General features: G+C 46.5%; 1 protein-coding gene across 1 annotated transcript in view; it reads right to left on the bottom strand.

The window, feature by feature from the left end:
• SLC7A10 (solute carrier family 7 member 10) overlaps positions 1 to 12,730 on the bottom strand; it is a 43,946-nt gene that overhangs the window by 7,258 nt on the left and 23,958 nt on the right. Inside the window, 4 exon segments of the mRNA XM_083512443.1 lie at positions 1,233 to 1,386; positions 2,181 to 2,306; positions 3,067 to 3,218; positions 8,353 to 8,557. Coding sequence (XP_083368569.1) covers positions 1,233 to 1,386; positions 2,181 to 2,306; positions 3,067 to 3,218; positions 8,353 to 8,557 — 637 coding nt within the window.

Here is a 12,730-nt window from a genome sequence, read left to right as displayed (position 1 = left end):
CTGCCTTTACTCGCTGGGAAAAGCAAAGGGTGTTGGGTAACCTAGTCAAGGGGTTCGTTTTGCAAACGTGTGTCAAGCAGCCATGCCCACCCTTGTGGATGGAAGGATCTGGAAGCTGCAGTTGAAAGCAGTGCAAACCATTCCAGATTTAGAAGAACTACATTTTTGTGCTGCAAACAGGCTCGTGTGCCCACAGCCTCATTCATTCTTATGGCTTCGCTCGGAATCTCATTCTAGCGCTGCTATGAAACAGCCCAGGGCTTTTGCTAGTCACAGGCAAGCCATGGCTTTAAAAAAGAGAGGGGAAGAAATGGTGCCTGAAAAAACGCTGCACAACCAAAAAGCAGGGTGCACAAATATTCTAAACATGCAAATGGTACATCAATGCAAAAGATGGGAACAGAAAATATTCTCATGCAGGCTTGCCAGCTGACACCAAAGGAAGCCATGAACACTCCCAGGGCAGGATACACCCCAGAGCCAGACCTTGGATAAATTGGGCCCTGGGTGAGGGCCGCTGGGGTCACGTTTGCAGTATCACCAAGTTGTGTGGCTTCTGCAGGATTTCAAAAGAAGAAGAAGAAGAAGAGGAGTTTGGATTTGATATCCCGCCTTTCACTCCCTTTAAGGAGTCTCAAAGCGGCTAACATTCTCCTTTCCCTTCCTCCCCCACAACAAACACTCTGTGAGGTGAGTGGGGCTGAGAGACTTCAGAGAAGTGTGACTGGCCCAAGGTCACCCAGCAGCTGCATGTGGAGGAGCGGAGACGCGAACCCGGTTCACCAGATTACGAGTCCACCGCTCTTAACCACTACACCACACTGGCTCTTGCAGAGTTAGCAGAAGGGCTTTAGCTCAGTGGCAAGAGCATTTGCTTTGCATGCAGAATGTCCCGGGTTCCATCCCCAATGGCATCTATCCAGGGAGGGCTAGGAGAGACCCCTGCCTGAATCCCTGGACAGTCTTTGCTGTCAGTCAGTGTAGACAACACTGAGTTAGATGGAGCAACAGACTGACTCAGTGTAAGGCAGCTGCTAATATTCCTAGAGGTGCCTATGAAAAGGACTCAGAGTAGACCCACCGATATTAAAAGACCTAAGTTAGCCACGCTCATTAATTTCAGTGGGTCTCTCTTTCTCTCTTTTCAGACATGTGCAGAAAGGCAGGTGCTAGGAGACACCGTGGGTGGTTTTCCTCCTAACCCCAGGTCAGACGGGAAGCGAAATACTTGCCTGCGAGGATCAACTAATTCCTCCGTCACATAATTTAGGAAGTTCCACCCACTGAATGCAAAGGAGCCCTGTAGAAAGGCTAGCGCCAAATGCCCCACCGAAGGGGTCATCCAGAAATTGAAGGCATTGCTTGGCAAGAGTTCTTCATAGTTTCCTACAAGCAGAGCGTAATGCAAAAGTTAATTCAGACATGCATCTCATCACCCAGCCACCCCCTCCTGCAGTCAATATGTTAGAAGAGCCGGGGTAACATGTCCCAGGGAGAAGCAGAGGCCTCCTCTGGACAGGGCCAGTCTCAGCTTCTTTGCTGTCCGAGATGAAAAGGCAAGGTTGCCCCCTTGCTTAGTCAGCCTGTCAGCCTCTCCTCACGCCAATGACCTACTGCACAGACTGGAAACACTTTGCGTTCTTAATTTCTGCATGCCAGTAAAGAAAGCCAGCAAATCTGCTCAAAGAAACAGGGAAGGACAATCTTGCAGTATAGCTGCACGACATAATTATAAAAAAGTTTAGTTATCCAGGCTTCCCTAATCCTACCATTAGGCAGAGGGAGCAGCATTGTGGGGCTCAGTCTGAGGGCTCAATCCCTCTCAAAAAACCCCGCTCCTCAGGGCTACCTGGAGAAGGGGGGTGGATGGGACACCAGTTTACTTCTCTGGTACAATTCCAAGCAGGGGGACATTAACAAGTTGAACCCTGTGCTCATCATCTGAAGCCCTTTTCTGAGGGAGGTGTGGGGCGTGGCAACATGAGAAAGGGCCTTCTCTGTGGTGGCTCCCCATTTACGGAACATTCTGTCCAGGGAGGCAGGCCAGGCACCATCCTTATCTCTTTGTGTTCGCCATTCTGGAAAAAGTGAAATAGGGGCAACCACAACAACAACCCTCTGCCCTGTCAGAGTGAGTGGGCTCCATTTGCTAAGAAGGGCTTGGTTCCTGCATTAAGTACCTTTGAAGATCTGTATGAAGCCCACAACAATGATCAGGCCCAAGGCGAGGAGTTTCCCTGCAGTGAAGATATCCTGGATGCGGGTGGCCCATCGGACGCTGGAGCCATTCACCCACGTCAAGAGTGCTGGAGAGCAGGAAACACAATTCCGTCCAGAGAGAGGTTTGTGCCACACGCGTCAAAGATCAAAGCCTTTTATTTGAGCTTCTTATTTTTGAAAGAAGACAGAAAACGCCTAGACATCTAAAATGGGCTATAAAGTGGAACCTCGGTTTTCAAAAGTAATCCATTCCGGAAGAGCATTCGGCTTCTGAAAATCGTTCAAAAACGGAAGCATTCACTTCCGGGTTGTTGGCCTTCGGGTTCCGAATTGTTCGGGTTCCGAAGTGTTCAACAACCGAGGTTTCACTGTAGCACCGGACTCCATTTTATTTGTTTGTTTTTAAGAGAGAGAAGGATTGGGAAAACAAGAGGATGAGGCCGAGGATCCAAAAGGCAGCCTGGACTTCACTGAATGAGCACTGTGTTTATGTACCCCTCTCACTCCTATTATTATTATTATTATTATTATTATTATTATTGTTGTTGTTGTTGTTGTTGTTGTTGTTGTTGTTGTTGTTGTTGTTATTTATTAATCATCATCCCACCTTTTCCCCAGCCTGGGACTCAAGGTGGCTTACTGATCAAAATACGTAAGCACAGAAGGAATAGAAAAATGCTAAAAATGTTTCCCCCCCCCCCATGTTAATCATTGAAAAGTAATTAAACACCAATAAAACTAAAACGGCACCAGCCCTTTCTTGGTTGAGGGTGTCTCTGCTGGAGAGTGGCCCTCTTGGCAAATGCCGCTGGAAGCCCAAGGAAAAGGTTGCTGATAAATACTCACATAAACACACCATGGAAAGGACTCTGGAGGCATTATAGGGAGGGATACAGTTGGGAAACACTGGCTGGAGGACATAGTTTGAAAAAGTCAAGGCGATCACAGCCAGGCTGGTGGGGTACATGATGACGACTGCGCTCCATAGGAGGAGAAACCTGAAGCCAAGAGAAAAGGAAAGAAAAGGAGAATCTTCAGTTAAATGAGACGGTGCAAAGAGCCACATTGGGCTACCGGCTCCTCCAAACCGGGTCATACTGGCTGGCTTGCAGCAGCTTCCCTGGAGGTCAGGAATGATACAGCCATCGCCTGGAGTTCCTCTCCAGTTCTCATTTTTGCAGACTTAAATTCACTCCTCCACATTTCCACATAAGTATGCTGATCCAGTTTCTTCATTCAAAAATTTACGAGCCTTTTAGTGTAAATTTCTCCTAGTAAACACATTTTTGAGTGCAGTTTTGCCACATGCATGCCACTTTAGAAACAAATTTCCCTAAAATAAAGCATTGGGTATGAATCGATGCACTCCCATGCACATCCCCCCCATACATGCATTAATGTGTGCTTTGCTGGGCAGGAGAACTGTGCTGCAACATTCAGGGAAGTGCAAATTTTGAAGGGGAGCTGCCTTTCAGTTCATGGACTGGCTCAAGAAGAATCTGGTGCGAATCAGGTGCTTTCTCATTAAATTACAAATCAAATTGTTTTTCTCCCCCACCCCTAAGTGGAGGTCAGATTGATAGCGATCTTTACTGCACATTTGCTCTGCTGCATTTATGGGGTAGTTACATGACGCGCTTATGGGGTAGTTACCTGCCTCCACCTGCATTTTCTTGACCTTTAAACGTCTCCCTTGCCAGATGTTCATTCATCTCACACTTTCCATGCATTTCCCCATCACATTGCAAGCTGCAAAAGTCTGTTGTCGTTGTTTTTAAAAGTGAATTTGTTACGGAACGGCAACAGAGTGCCTTAATCCACTTTAATCTCTCAAACGAAAAATTCTGACATGCATTCAAATCCCTCCCACAAAATTTTGAGAGACTGGAAGCACCCTGGATAAGGGGCCCTCCGATTCTCATAACAACAATCACAATCAGAAAATTGAGGGAGAGGGCAGCAAAGCTGCACAACATTCCTACACCCAGGTTTGCTTCAAGCTCCCCACCTGCCAGGGGCAGAGAAGGACCAGCAGCAAAGCTCTGAGGAACACCTCCCGCCACCCTCAATGAGTTGGCAATGGCTTTATCTTAAGGAGAAGTGCTTTCTGAAGCTCCCCTGCCCCTCAGCCTGTCAGGTTGGCAAGGCTTTGCAGTGCTTCTCCTTAAGGCAGGTATGTCCAAAGTCTGGCCCGGGGCCTAATCCTGCCCGCCAGTCAGTTTAATCCGGCCCCTGTGGCAGTTTATTTCCTGGGGTAAAATCCCCCCAAAAGCTCAAAAAAATGGTCAACAACTTTCGTTGGTCCTCATGCATGTTCACTTCATCAAATCTTGCTCTCTTTGAAAAAAGTTTGGGCACCCCTGCCTTAAGGGAAGCCTTTGCAGAGCCTCTCATGCCCCCCCCAACCGCATTATAGGGATAGCAGGAGGCATTTTGCCTCAGGTGCCGAAATGTCTTGAGCTACCCCTGACTACAAGTCCCAGAATCTCCAGTCAGAAAATGAGATTTAACTTTTCTAAGTGGCAGCAATTGCAAGCCAATAATCATGGAACACCTCCTTCAAGTGTTAGTTTCAGGTGGTAGCCGTGTTGGTCTGACGCAGTCGAAATATATAAAAAAATTGTCCAGTAGCACCTTAGAGACCAACTAAGTTTGTTCTTGGTATAAGCTTTTGTGTGCATGCACACTTCTTCAGATACCACGAAAGCTTATACCAAGAACAAACCTAGTTGGTCTCTAAGGTACTACTGGACATTTTTTTATTTATTTATTTATTTCAAGTTTTAGTATTACTGAAGGATTTAAAGAAAGGGGGGAACTGGCTCCCCTCCCCCAGCCAAATCTGCTTATGATGCAACCCCTACTAATCTTCCTTTCCCCTTCATTTTTAGAAATAAAAAAAATAAAATAAATAAAAATAAGATTAGGCAGGAATCTGAGAGTCATTATTGGAGCTGGGTGGTTTCATACAACAGCTATTAAATGTGCAGGTTAATTAACTTCTGGTCAGAACAAGATTCTAAAAGTCATTTTTATTGGCCAGGAAATGTTTAAATGGAAAGGGTTCCGGAAAAGTGACCACCTTTTAGTTTTTGTATTAACGTTTTTGCTACAAGGAGGGGGAGAACTAGGGAGGAAAGGTGAGGTACAAATTATAACAATAAATAAATAAATCTGTACAACTGGAAAAGCATGAAAGAGAAACGTGTATTTCCTTTATGGAATCACCCATATTTTTCGCTCTATAAGACACACCAGACCATAAGATGCACCTAGTTTTTGGAGGAGGGAAACAAGAAAAAAAATATTCTTAATCTCAGAAGCCAGAACAACAAGAGGGATTGCTGCACAGCGAAAGCAGTGATCCCTCTTGCTGTTCTGGCTTCTGGGATAGCTGTGCAGCCTGCATTCACTCCATAAGATGCACACACATTTCCCCTTACTTTTTAGGAGGGAAAAAGCGAGTCTTATAGAGCAAAAAATACGGTAACTACCACAAAATCTGTTTTCCACCCCAATTTTTCCATTCCTGCCCCGCCCCCTGGAAAAAATAGCAACCCCCATCCCAGCAAAATTGGGTGGAAAAACCCCAGATGCGTTCCCTGCCCCAACACAGTTTTCCCAGTCTTCCCCTAGACCTTCACATCTCTGTGCTCATCCCAAGGGCAAGTGATGCCAGGTCCAGCTCTCTCAAAAACTACTGTCCCTGTTTAGCCTCAATAAAAACAGCCTTGTGGAGACAGGGCAAGGTTAACACGATCTCCCTGTTGAGTTATTGCTGGCCTGAGGGTGGAGCTGAAGCCTTTGTCAGCCTAAAACTTTTAGGAAACAACGCGGAGAGCTTTGCCGCTTTTTATATCTCCACATACGACTCGTCGTTTTGGCACTTTCTTAGATGCAATAAATATCAATTCCTGGGAGGCGGCTGGCCCTGAAAATGATCAAGAGTTGCCGGCTTTCTTCTGGTTGCCTTTGTCCTTACAAAATCTTCACGGCCTGATTTACAAGCTTTGCAAAATGCAGCCTGCCTCCTGGTATCCTATGCAATTAGGATTGCACCTGCTCTTTGCCAGAGCAGATATTGCGGGGTGGGGGGGAGGTAATCTGTTTTTATGCAGGTGCTCCCCTCCCCTCAGCAACATTGCATCAGCAGTTCAGGCTGTAACAAGAAACTCCCTAGCCAGTTCATTCAAACACCAATGAAAGTAAGGACGCTTGCCTCCGAACATGAAATAGGGTGTTTGGAAGAGGACTGTGCCAGGAACGGCTGCTCAGGCCTCCATGACAACAAGGGAAATCGTGAAACCTCTGGGAAGCTGGCGCAGCACAGTGTGGGGGTTAGAAGCCAGGAAGTCCTGGGTTCAAATCCAGAACTCAGTGGGAAAGCAATGATGCTTTGCATGCCAAAGGATAATAATTATTATAATTATAGTAATAATAATTATTTATTTTATTATTATTTTATAAGTTAAGGGACTTTTTGCTCAATTTGATATTTTACAGATAGTTATTTTGTATATTGCTACTTGCTGTTATTTTTATTGATTACAGTTCACAATATTTATCGTAATTGCTGAGAGCGAATTTCTGTTTCATTATTGTTTGCTGATGTTTTGAGAGTCAGTTTTATTGTGTACCAAGATTTTCTAATGGATTTTTGAATATTGCCTTATTTGATATAAGCCAGGGGTCAACAAATTTTTCCATCAGGGGGCCGGTCCACTGTCCCTCAGACCTTGGGGGGGGCACGGACTATATTTTGAAAAATATAAACACCCTGCAAGCTGGTCCTGCAGCTGCCTCTGGATATGGAGGAGGAACGCATTCTGCACGTACTCAGGAGTGTGTCTCGGCAACGCCCACTCACCAGCGTTGTTGACAAGCAGCCGCTCCATTGGCCCGTCCCCGCAGAGCTCCCAGGCGGTGTGCACCACGTGCTGCGGCCCGTCGTCCGATGCCAGGTCGGCGGGCATTCCACACATGCAGAGCACCAGGCAGGCAGCACACAGCTCGCCCTCCGGCTGCTCCAGTGTGGCCACCGAGCGCGCCACCAGCGGCAGCGCCGAGCCAGGAACGGGGCCAGCAGGCGCATCAAGCTCCGGCTGAAGCCCTGTGACGTGCCCGTCACGATGCCCATGGCACAACCCAGACCCGTCGCCCACCCGCAGGCCTCCCTGTCCATGGCTGCGCTGGGCCAGGTTTACTTCAGCCACGGGCGGCAAGGCTTCGGATTGACTGCAGGAGCTTCCTGCAGCTAATCCGAAGCCGCGCCAGTGTTGCCACCTGCCCAGAAGCTGTGCCAGGGTCACAGAAGTCAGTCCCCACGCTACGAAGTGTCCACAGTGCGCGGGGACTGACTGAGTGGGCAGCAGGGTCCGCAGGTCGGATTTATGAGCCGAGGGGGGCGCATCTGGCCCCCGGGCCTTAGTTTGCCTACCCCTGATAAAAGCTGTTTCTTTTGCAGTCAGATTTTTATTATTACTTTATTGTATTGGATCAGATTGTTATAAGATGTGTGATCTTTGTTGTATATTTTGTTGTCTCTTCAGAAAGTAAACACCTCATGTATATTGAAAGAAAGAAGATTCCACCTAAACATTAGGAAGAACTTCCTGACAGTAAGAGCTGTTCGACAGTGGAATTTGCTGCCAAGGAGTGTGGTGGAGTCTCCTTCTTTGGAGGTCTTTAAGCAGAGGCTTGACAACCATATGTCAGGAGTGCTCTGAGGGTGTTTCCTGCTTGGCAGGGGGTTGGACTCGATGGCCCTTGTGGTCTCTTCCAACTCTATGATTCTATGAAAGGCAGTACTGTATACAAATTAAAAGTAAAATGAAATGAAGACCTTGGGTTTGATCCCCAGCATCTTTCAGTTGATTGACAGGTGGGCGTGGTTTGGGGGGGAAATAGAGCACTGACCCATTGGCTCTAGCTTCCTTGCCCCCCTTTTAGAGCAAAATATTGCCAGCTCCCTAGGCATCCTCAGCGCTGTCTCTTCCAAAGTGCTGCGCCCACCACAGTCGAGTGCTCAGAGGAGCGAGGAACATGTGCCAATATAGCCCTCCTTGCAAGGTTGCCGTGAGGATGCCGTGAGACCCAAAAGATTAAGCGTCATGCTGCTAAAGCGCCACTTACCCAGCTAATTCACCGAAAATCTCGGAGACGTAGGAATAATCCCCTCCAGACTTCGGGATGGTGACTCCTAACTCGGCGTAACACAGCGACCCGAGGGCTGCGATCCCCCCGCCGAGCACCCAGATGATGAGGGCGAGCCCCACGGACCCCGTGTGCTCCAGGACTCCTTTGGGGGAAATGAAGATGCCGGAGCCGATAATGTTACCTGGAAGGAGCAGAAGGCGTAGGAGAAGATGAATTAATATATAGGCATATCTTCTCATCTCGCTACTCTAGTATGCTCAATAACAACAATAGCAATAACTTGAAGAGGAGAATTTGGATAGTACTTAAAGGGAAATTCCCGAAGTATTTTTGCCCTATTTACCCAGAACGCGTCGCAAACAAGAAAAGAAAGGGGGAGATAAAGGGAAATTCTCTCTCTGCACATAAATTGTCGCATTATGGGAAAGTATTGCCTCTTTTCTCTTGCATTCTGGGAAGTCTTGCTTCTAAGCTTTGTTTTGCTCACGCTGCACAAACTGTGCTGATGCTAAGACATTCCATCATCATCCTGGTACGTTCTGCTCACCTTGAGTTCACACCATATCAATCTGTACTTACCCCTCCTTGTACATTCCTTTTTCGTACCACTCTGGCACGGGCAGTCCGAACCCATGCCTGTGTAAACTCCGCGTTCCTTTTCCCAACCTTTAACCTGTCTATGACTAATGTCTCATATGCAGTCATTAATATCTTGTATGCAACCCTTGTTTTGAACTGATGTTACCCAATCAGCAACAAGTACACGTGGCAAACGCAGTAATATTCAATAAAAGGGAGTCTCCGAGGCTTGCTCGGGAGACGCCTCCCATATGACACCTATCTACTCGTCTGTCGTTCATTTTCAATCCAACAAGTACTTGGCAGACGTATTTTTCTTCAGCTACACCAAAGCCATAGGAAGCTGCCTTCTACCCATTCAGACCATTTAGCATGGCCAGACCATCCATGAGACAGGCTGAAGCAGGTGCCTCAGGTGGCAGAATCCAATGGGCATCTCCGCAGACACAGACACCCCATTGCCGGATGAGCAAGGAGAAGTGGCTGAGGCGGCCTTTGGGTTCTGGTATGAGATCTTGCGAGAGCCTCATGTAATATCGCAAGAGTCCCACGAGATCTTGCAGGGATAGCACAAGATCCCACAGAGCTCTCGTGAGATCTTTCCAAAATACAGAAGCCGTGACCCCAATAAGCAAGGCTTTGGCAGAGGCAATAAGGAAGGGTGTGTGTGAATATCTGGTGTTCGTGCAGGGCTGCACCTTCCCATTTCAGCAAAACAGGATGGACCCATACCTGTCAACTTTCCCCTTTTCTTATGAGGAATCCTATTTGGAATAAGGGGATTTCCCTTTAAAAAAGGGAAAAGTTGACAGCTATGGATGGACCACCCTTGCCGTTTGGGTCCATCTAGCTCAGCATTGTCACCATCATCATCGTCAATCATATTTATATGCTGCTTAATGTTCAAAATCCCTAAGCGGTTTACAAAAAAAACAACAACAACCCCACAGTAAGGTAATGTTGAAAAAGAATAATGTACATACCACATTTAAAACTCCGAATGCAAAGAGATGCCTCAGTAAAAGCCATCAATAAAACAGTAAATAATAAAGCAGAACGATGTGGTGACCAGTTTAAATAGATAGGTCTTTAGGCAGCATTTGATGATGATGATGAAAGCTTGCTGCTGTTTCTGCCTCATGAACAGCACATGTGAGGGTGACTGACCTTTGGCCATGCTGTCTGGTGCAGATGAGAGTCTAGCAATAGCTAGACTTGTCAACAGTGACTGGCAGCCATTCTCTAGGTTTTCAGACAGCTTTACCTAGATATGCTGACGACTGAACCTGGGGAACAGCTGCCTGCAAAGCATCTGCTGTACTGCTGAGCTACGGCCCATCCCACTCTGGTATCCTCCTAGTGCTTCGGACTCTGACACCCATCAGCTCCAGTCAGAATAGGACCCAGCCCTATAATTCACCACTCCCTAAGCTGGACTGACACCAAAATCTGCCATAAAGGAAAGCCCTAAGCAGACAATAGCTATTGAAACAACTATTGGATGCTTTTCAAGGAAGATCCCAGGATCATTTGCTTGGCGCTCAGGCGCTCAGTAAAAGGCACGGGATTTAAGAAATTGTTTTCATGACTGCTGTGAGTAAGACAGTCAATGAAAGAGGAGAACTTTCTCAGAACGACAAAGAAAGGAGGTGTTAGGAAGAGGTGGAAGAACTTTAATCTCGCAGCCAAATGGCTTTTCTGGCGAAGGTTTTAATCCGGACGGGGAAAGTCTAATTAATATTCAGAAGAACCTTCTCCAAAGGAAGACGGTCAACCTGGGCGGAATGCTAAACTAGGCTGAGGAAACCTGGAACCAGGACAGCTATGCTAATAGGCTGGACCCTGTGCAGTGAGGGGAGGGCAGTAGGGTCAAGGCCTGCCTTTCAAGAGTGATGGGTTACGTAAGGAGACTCTCAGAGGGAGCAAGTAGATTCCCCAGACCCAAAGCGCAGCTTGGAGCAAAATGAAACTGTGCTGTAATCAAGCACATACGTGCATGTGCACACCCACCTACAACACAGAGATACACAGCATTTCTAAATGAATAAATAAAATAGTAGAGTTGGAAAGGACCCAAAGAGTCATCTAGTCCAGTGCAGGAATCACAGCTAAATAAATACATAAGATTTTGTGTTGCACAGGAGCCCAGGGTGGCAACAATATAGTAAAACAATGCCATTAAAACACACTAAAAACAGTTATGAACATCTAAGGAAGAGTAACATGCCCAAGCAGCAAAGAATTTTGAAGTTGCTAGGAACAGTATCTTTCAGCCATCCATTGTCTGGGTGACTGGGAAAGTTTAAAAATTCCTTGTGTGTGTTAAGAATGAAGGGGATGAGAGGCACCTCTCGCAGAAGGGAAACAGCCACGGAGAAAACGCTGCTGTGGCTCTGTGCCAACCAGGCAGGACCTAACAGTGCCACCAACAGGGTAATTTTCACAGGTCAGGGTGTTTAGTTTACATTTCCTCAACTTCCAGGTCAGCAGCTGTGCCGCTCTCCTGCTGCAGCAAAGTGTCAAGGAACCTTGTGTCACTCAGAAGCCAACCCAGCTGTTCGTATTTAAGATGTCACAAGACACTTTGTTGTTTGTACCCGCTACTTCAGTAACCCCTTTCTGCCACATTATTGAAAAGCAGGCCAGGAATACTATTTCTTATTTTTTCTGCTGACTTGATGGGACTGAAACAATCAATGTGAGCTGCTTTCAACCACTTGGCGAGACAACTGAACACAGACACACCCTTCTTAAATTTCGCAATCCTGTTTTATTGTGAATATATGCAAAAGATACTGTAGAAAGGGTGTGTGATCTACTGTCAGATCTTTGCTTTTGTTGTGACTTAGATGGTCTTTCTTTCTGAAGAAATCTCCCAGAGAGAGAGAGAGAGAGAGAGAGAGAGAGAGAGAGAGAGAGAGAGCTATAAATTGTCATTGTGATGATGACTTTAATCATTTATTTTATTGCTTGGGTTTTATTGCTTCTTTTTGTTTTATTTTTGTTTGTTGTTTTAACTGATTCTACCTTCTATTTATGATGATTGATATACATAGTATTTTCAATATTGGCATGTGCAAATGTCTGATCTGTTGAGATATATCAGTACCCCAAAACCACTTATAGAGATTGATGGAGGCATCTAGTTTTGAGAGACATCTTTGGCCTTTGGCCATAAGCAACAAATGTTTCACCCAATTAATGCAACTTTCTTAAGATTTCTTGTTTACTTCCGCATTTGTGTGTGTATGGGGGGGAGGGGAATCCACCATGTGGACCATAATATATGGATATGGGGCACCCACATCCCATGTAACATTCATGGCAGTTGTGTAGTCTGGGAGCACCTGCTGGGCGGATCTCAGAAGTGGCAACAGAATCTTCAGCCCAGGTCAGCGTTTGGTGTGAGCCTCGGCCACAGTGCTCCTTAGTGGTGGGGGTCAACCCCACAGCTGAAATCCCCTCCATATCCTGCTTTCACTTCTGGGCTAAGAACAGGGTACCAAACAGAACTGCCCAAGGGGCCAGGTTTGGCTCAAGCAGAGCTAGCTGCTGATCCCTAACTGAGGTTATAAACAGAAGCAAGGATGGGGAAGGGCAGAAATCTCAAGCCTGAAATGATCAGATGTATGAGGCTTCGTCTCCATCTGGTGGCCCTAGAATGAAAACCAGCCCCCTGGGCTTACACGGGAATCTTTGAAGAGGAACGTTGGGAATTCACTAGCCAAGCTTTTTTCCTTTTTTTGTTTTTCACGCTGGAAAATTTCTCAAGGCA

Source organism: Podarcis liolepis (assembly GCF_965112155.1).
Source record: "Podarcis liolepis genome assembly, chromosome: 7".
Taxonomy (NCBI): Eukaryota; Metazoa; Chordata; class Lepidosauria; order Squamata; family Lacertidae; genus Podarcis; species Podarcis liolepis.
Note: the sequence above shows the minus strand (reverse complement) of the source record. Positions and strands in the feature narration are given on the sequence as shown.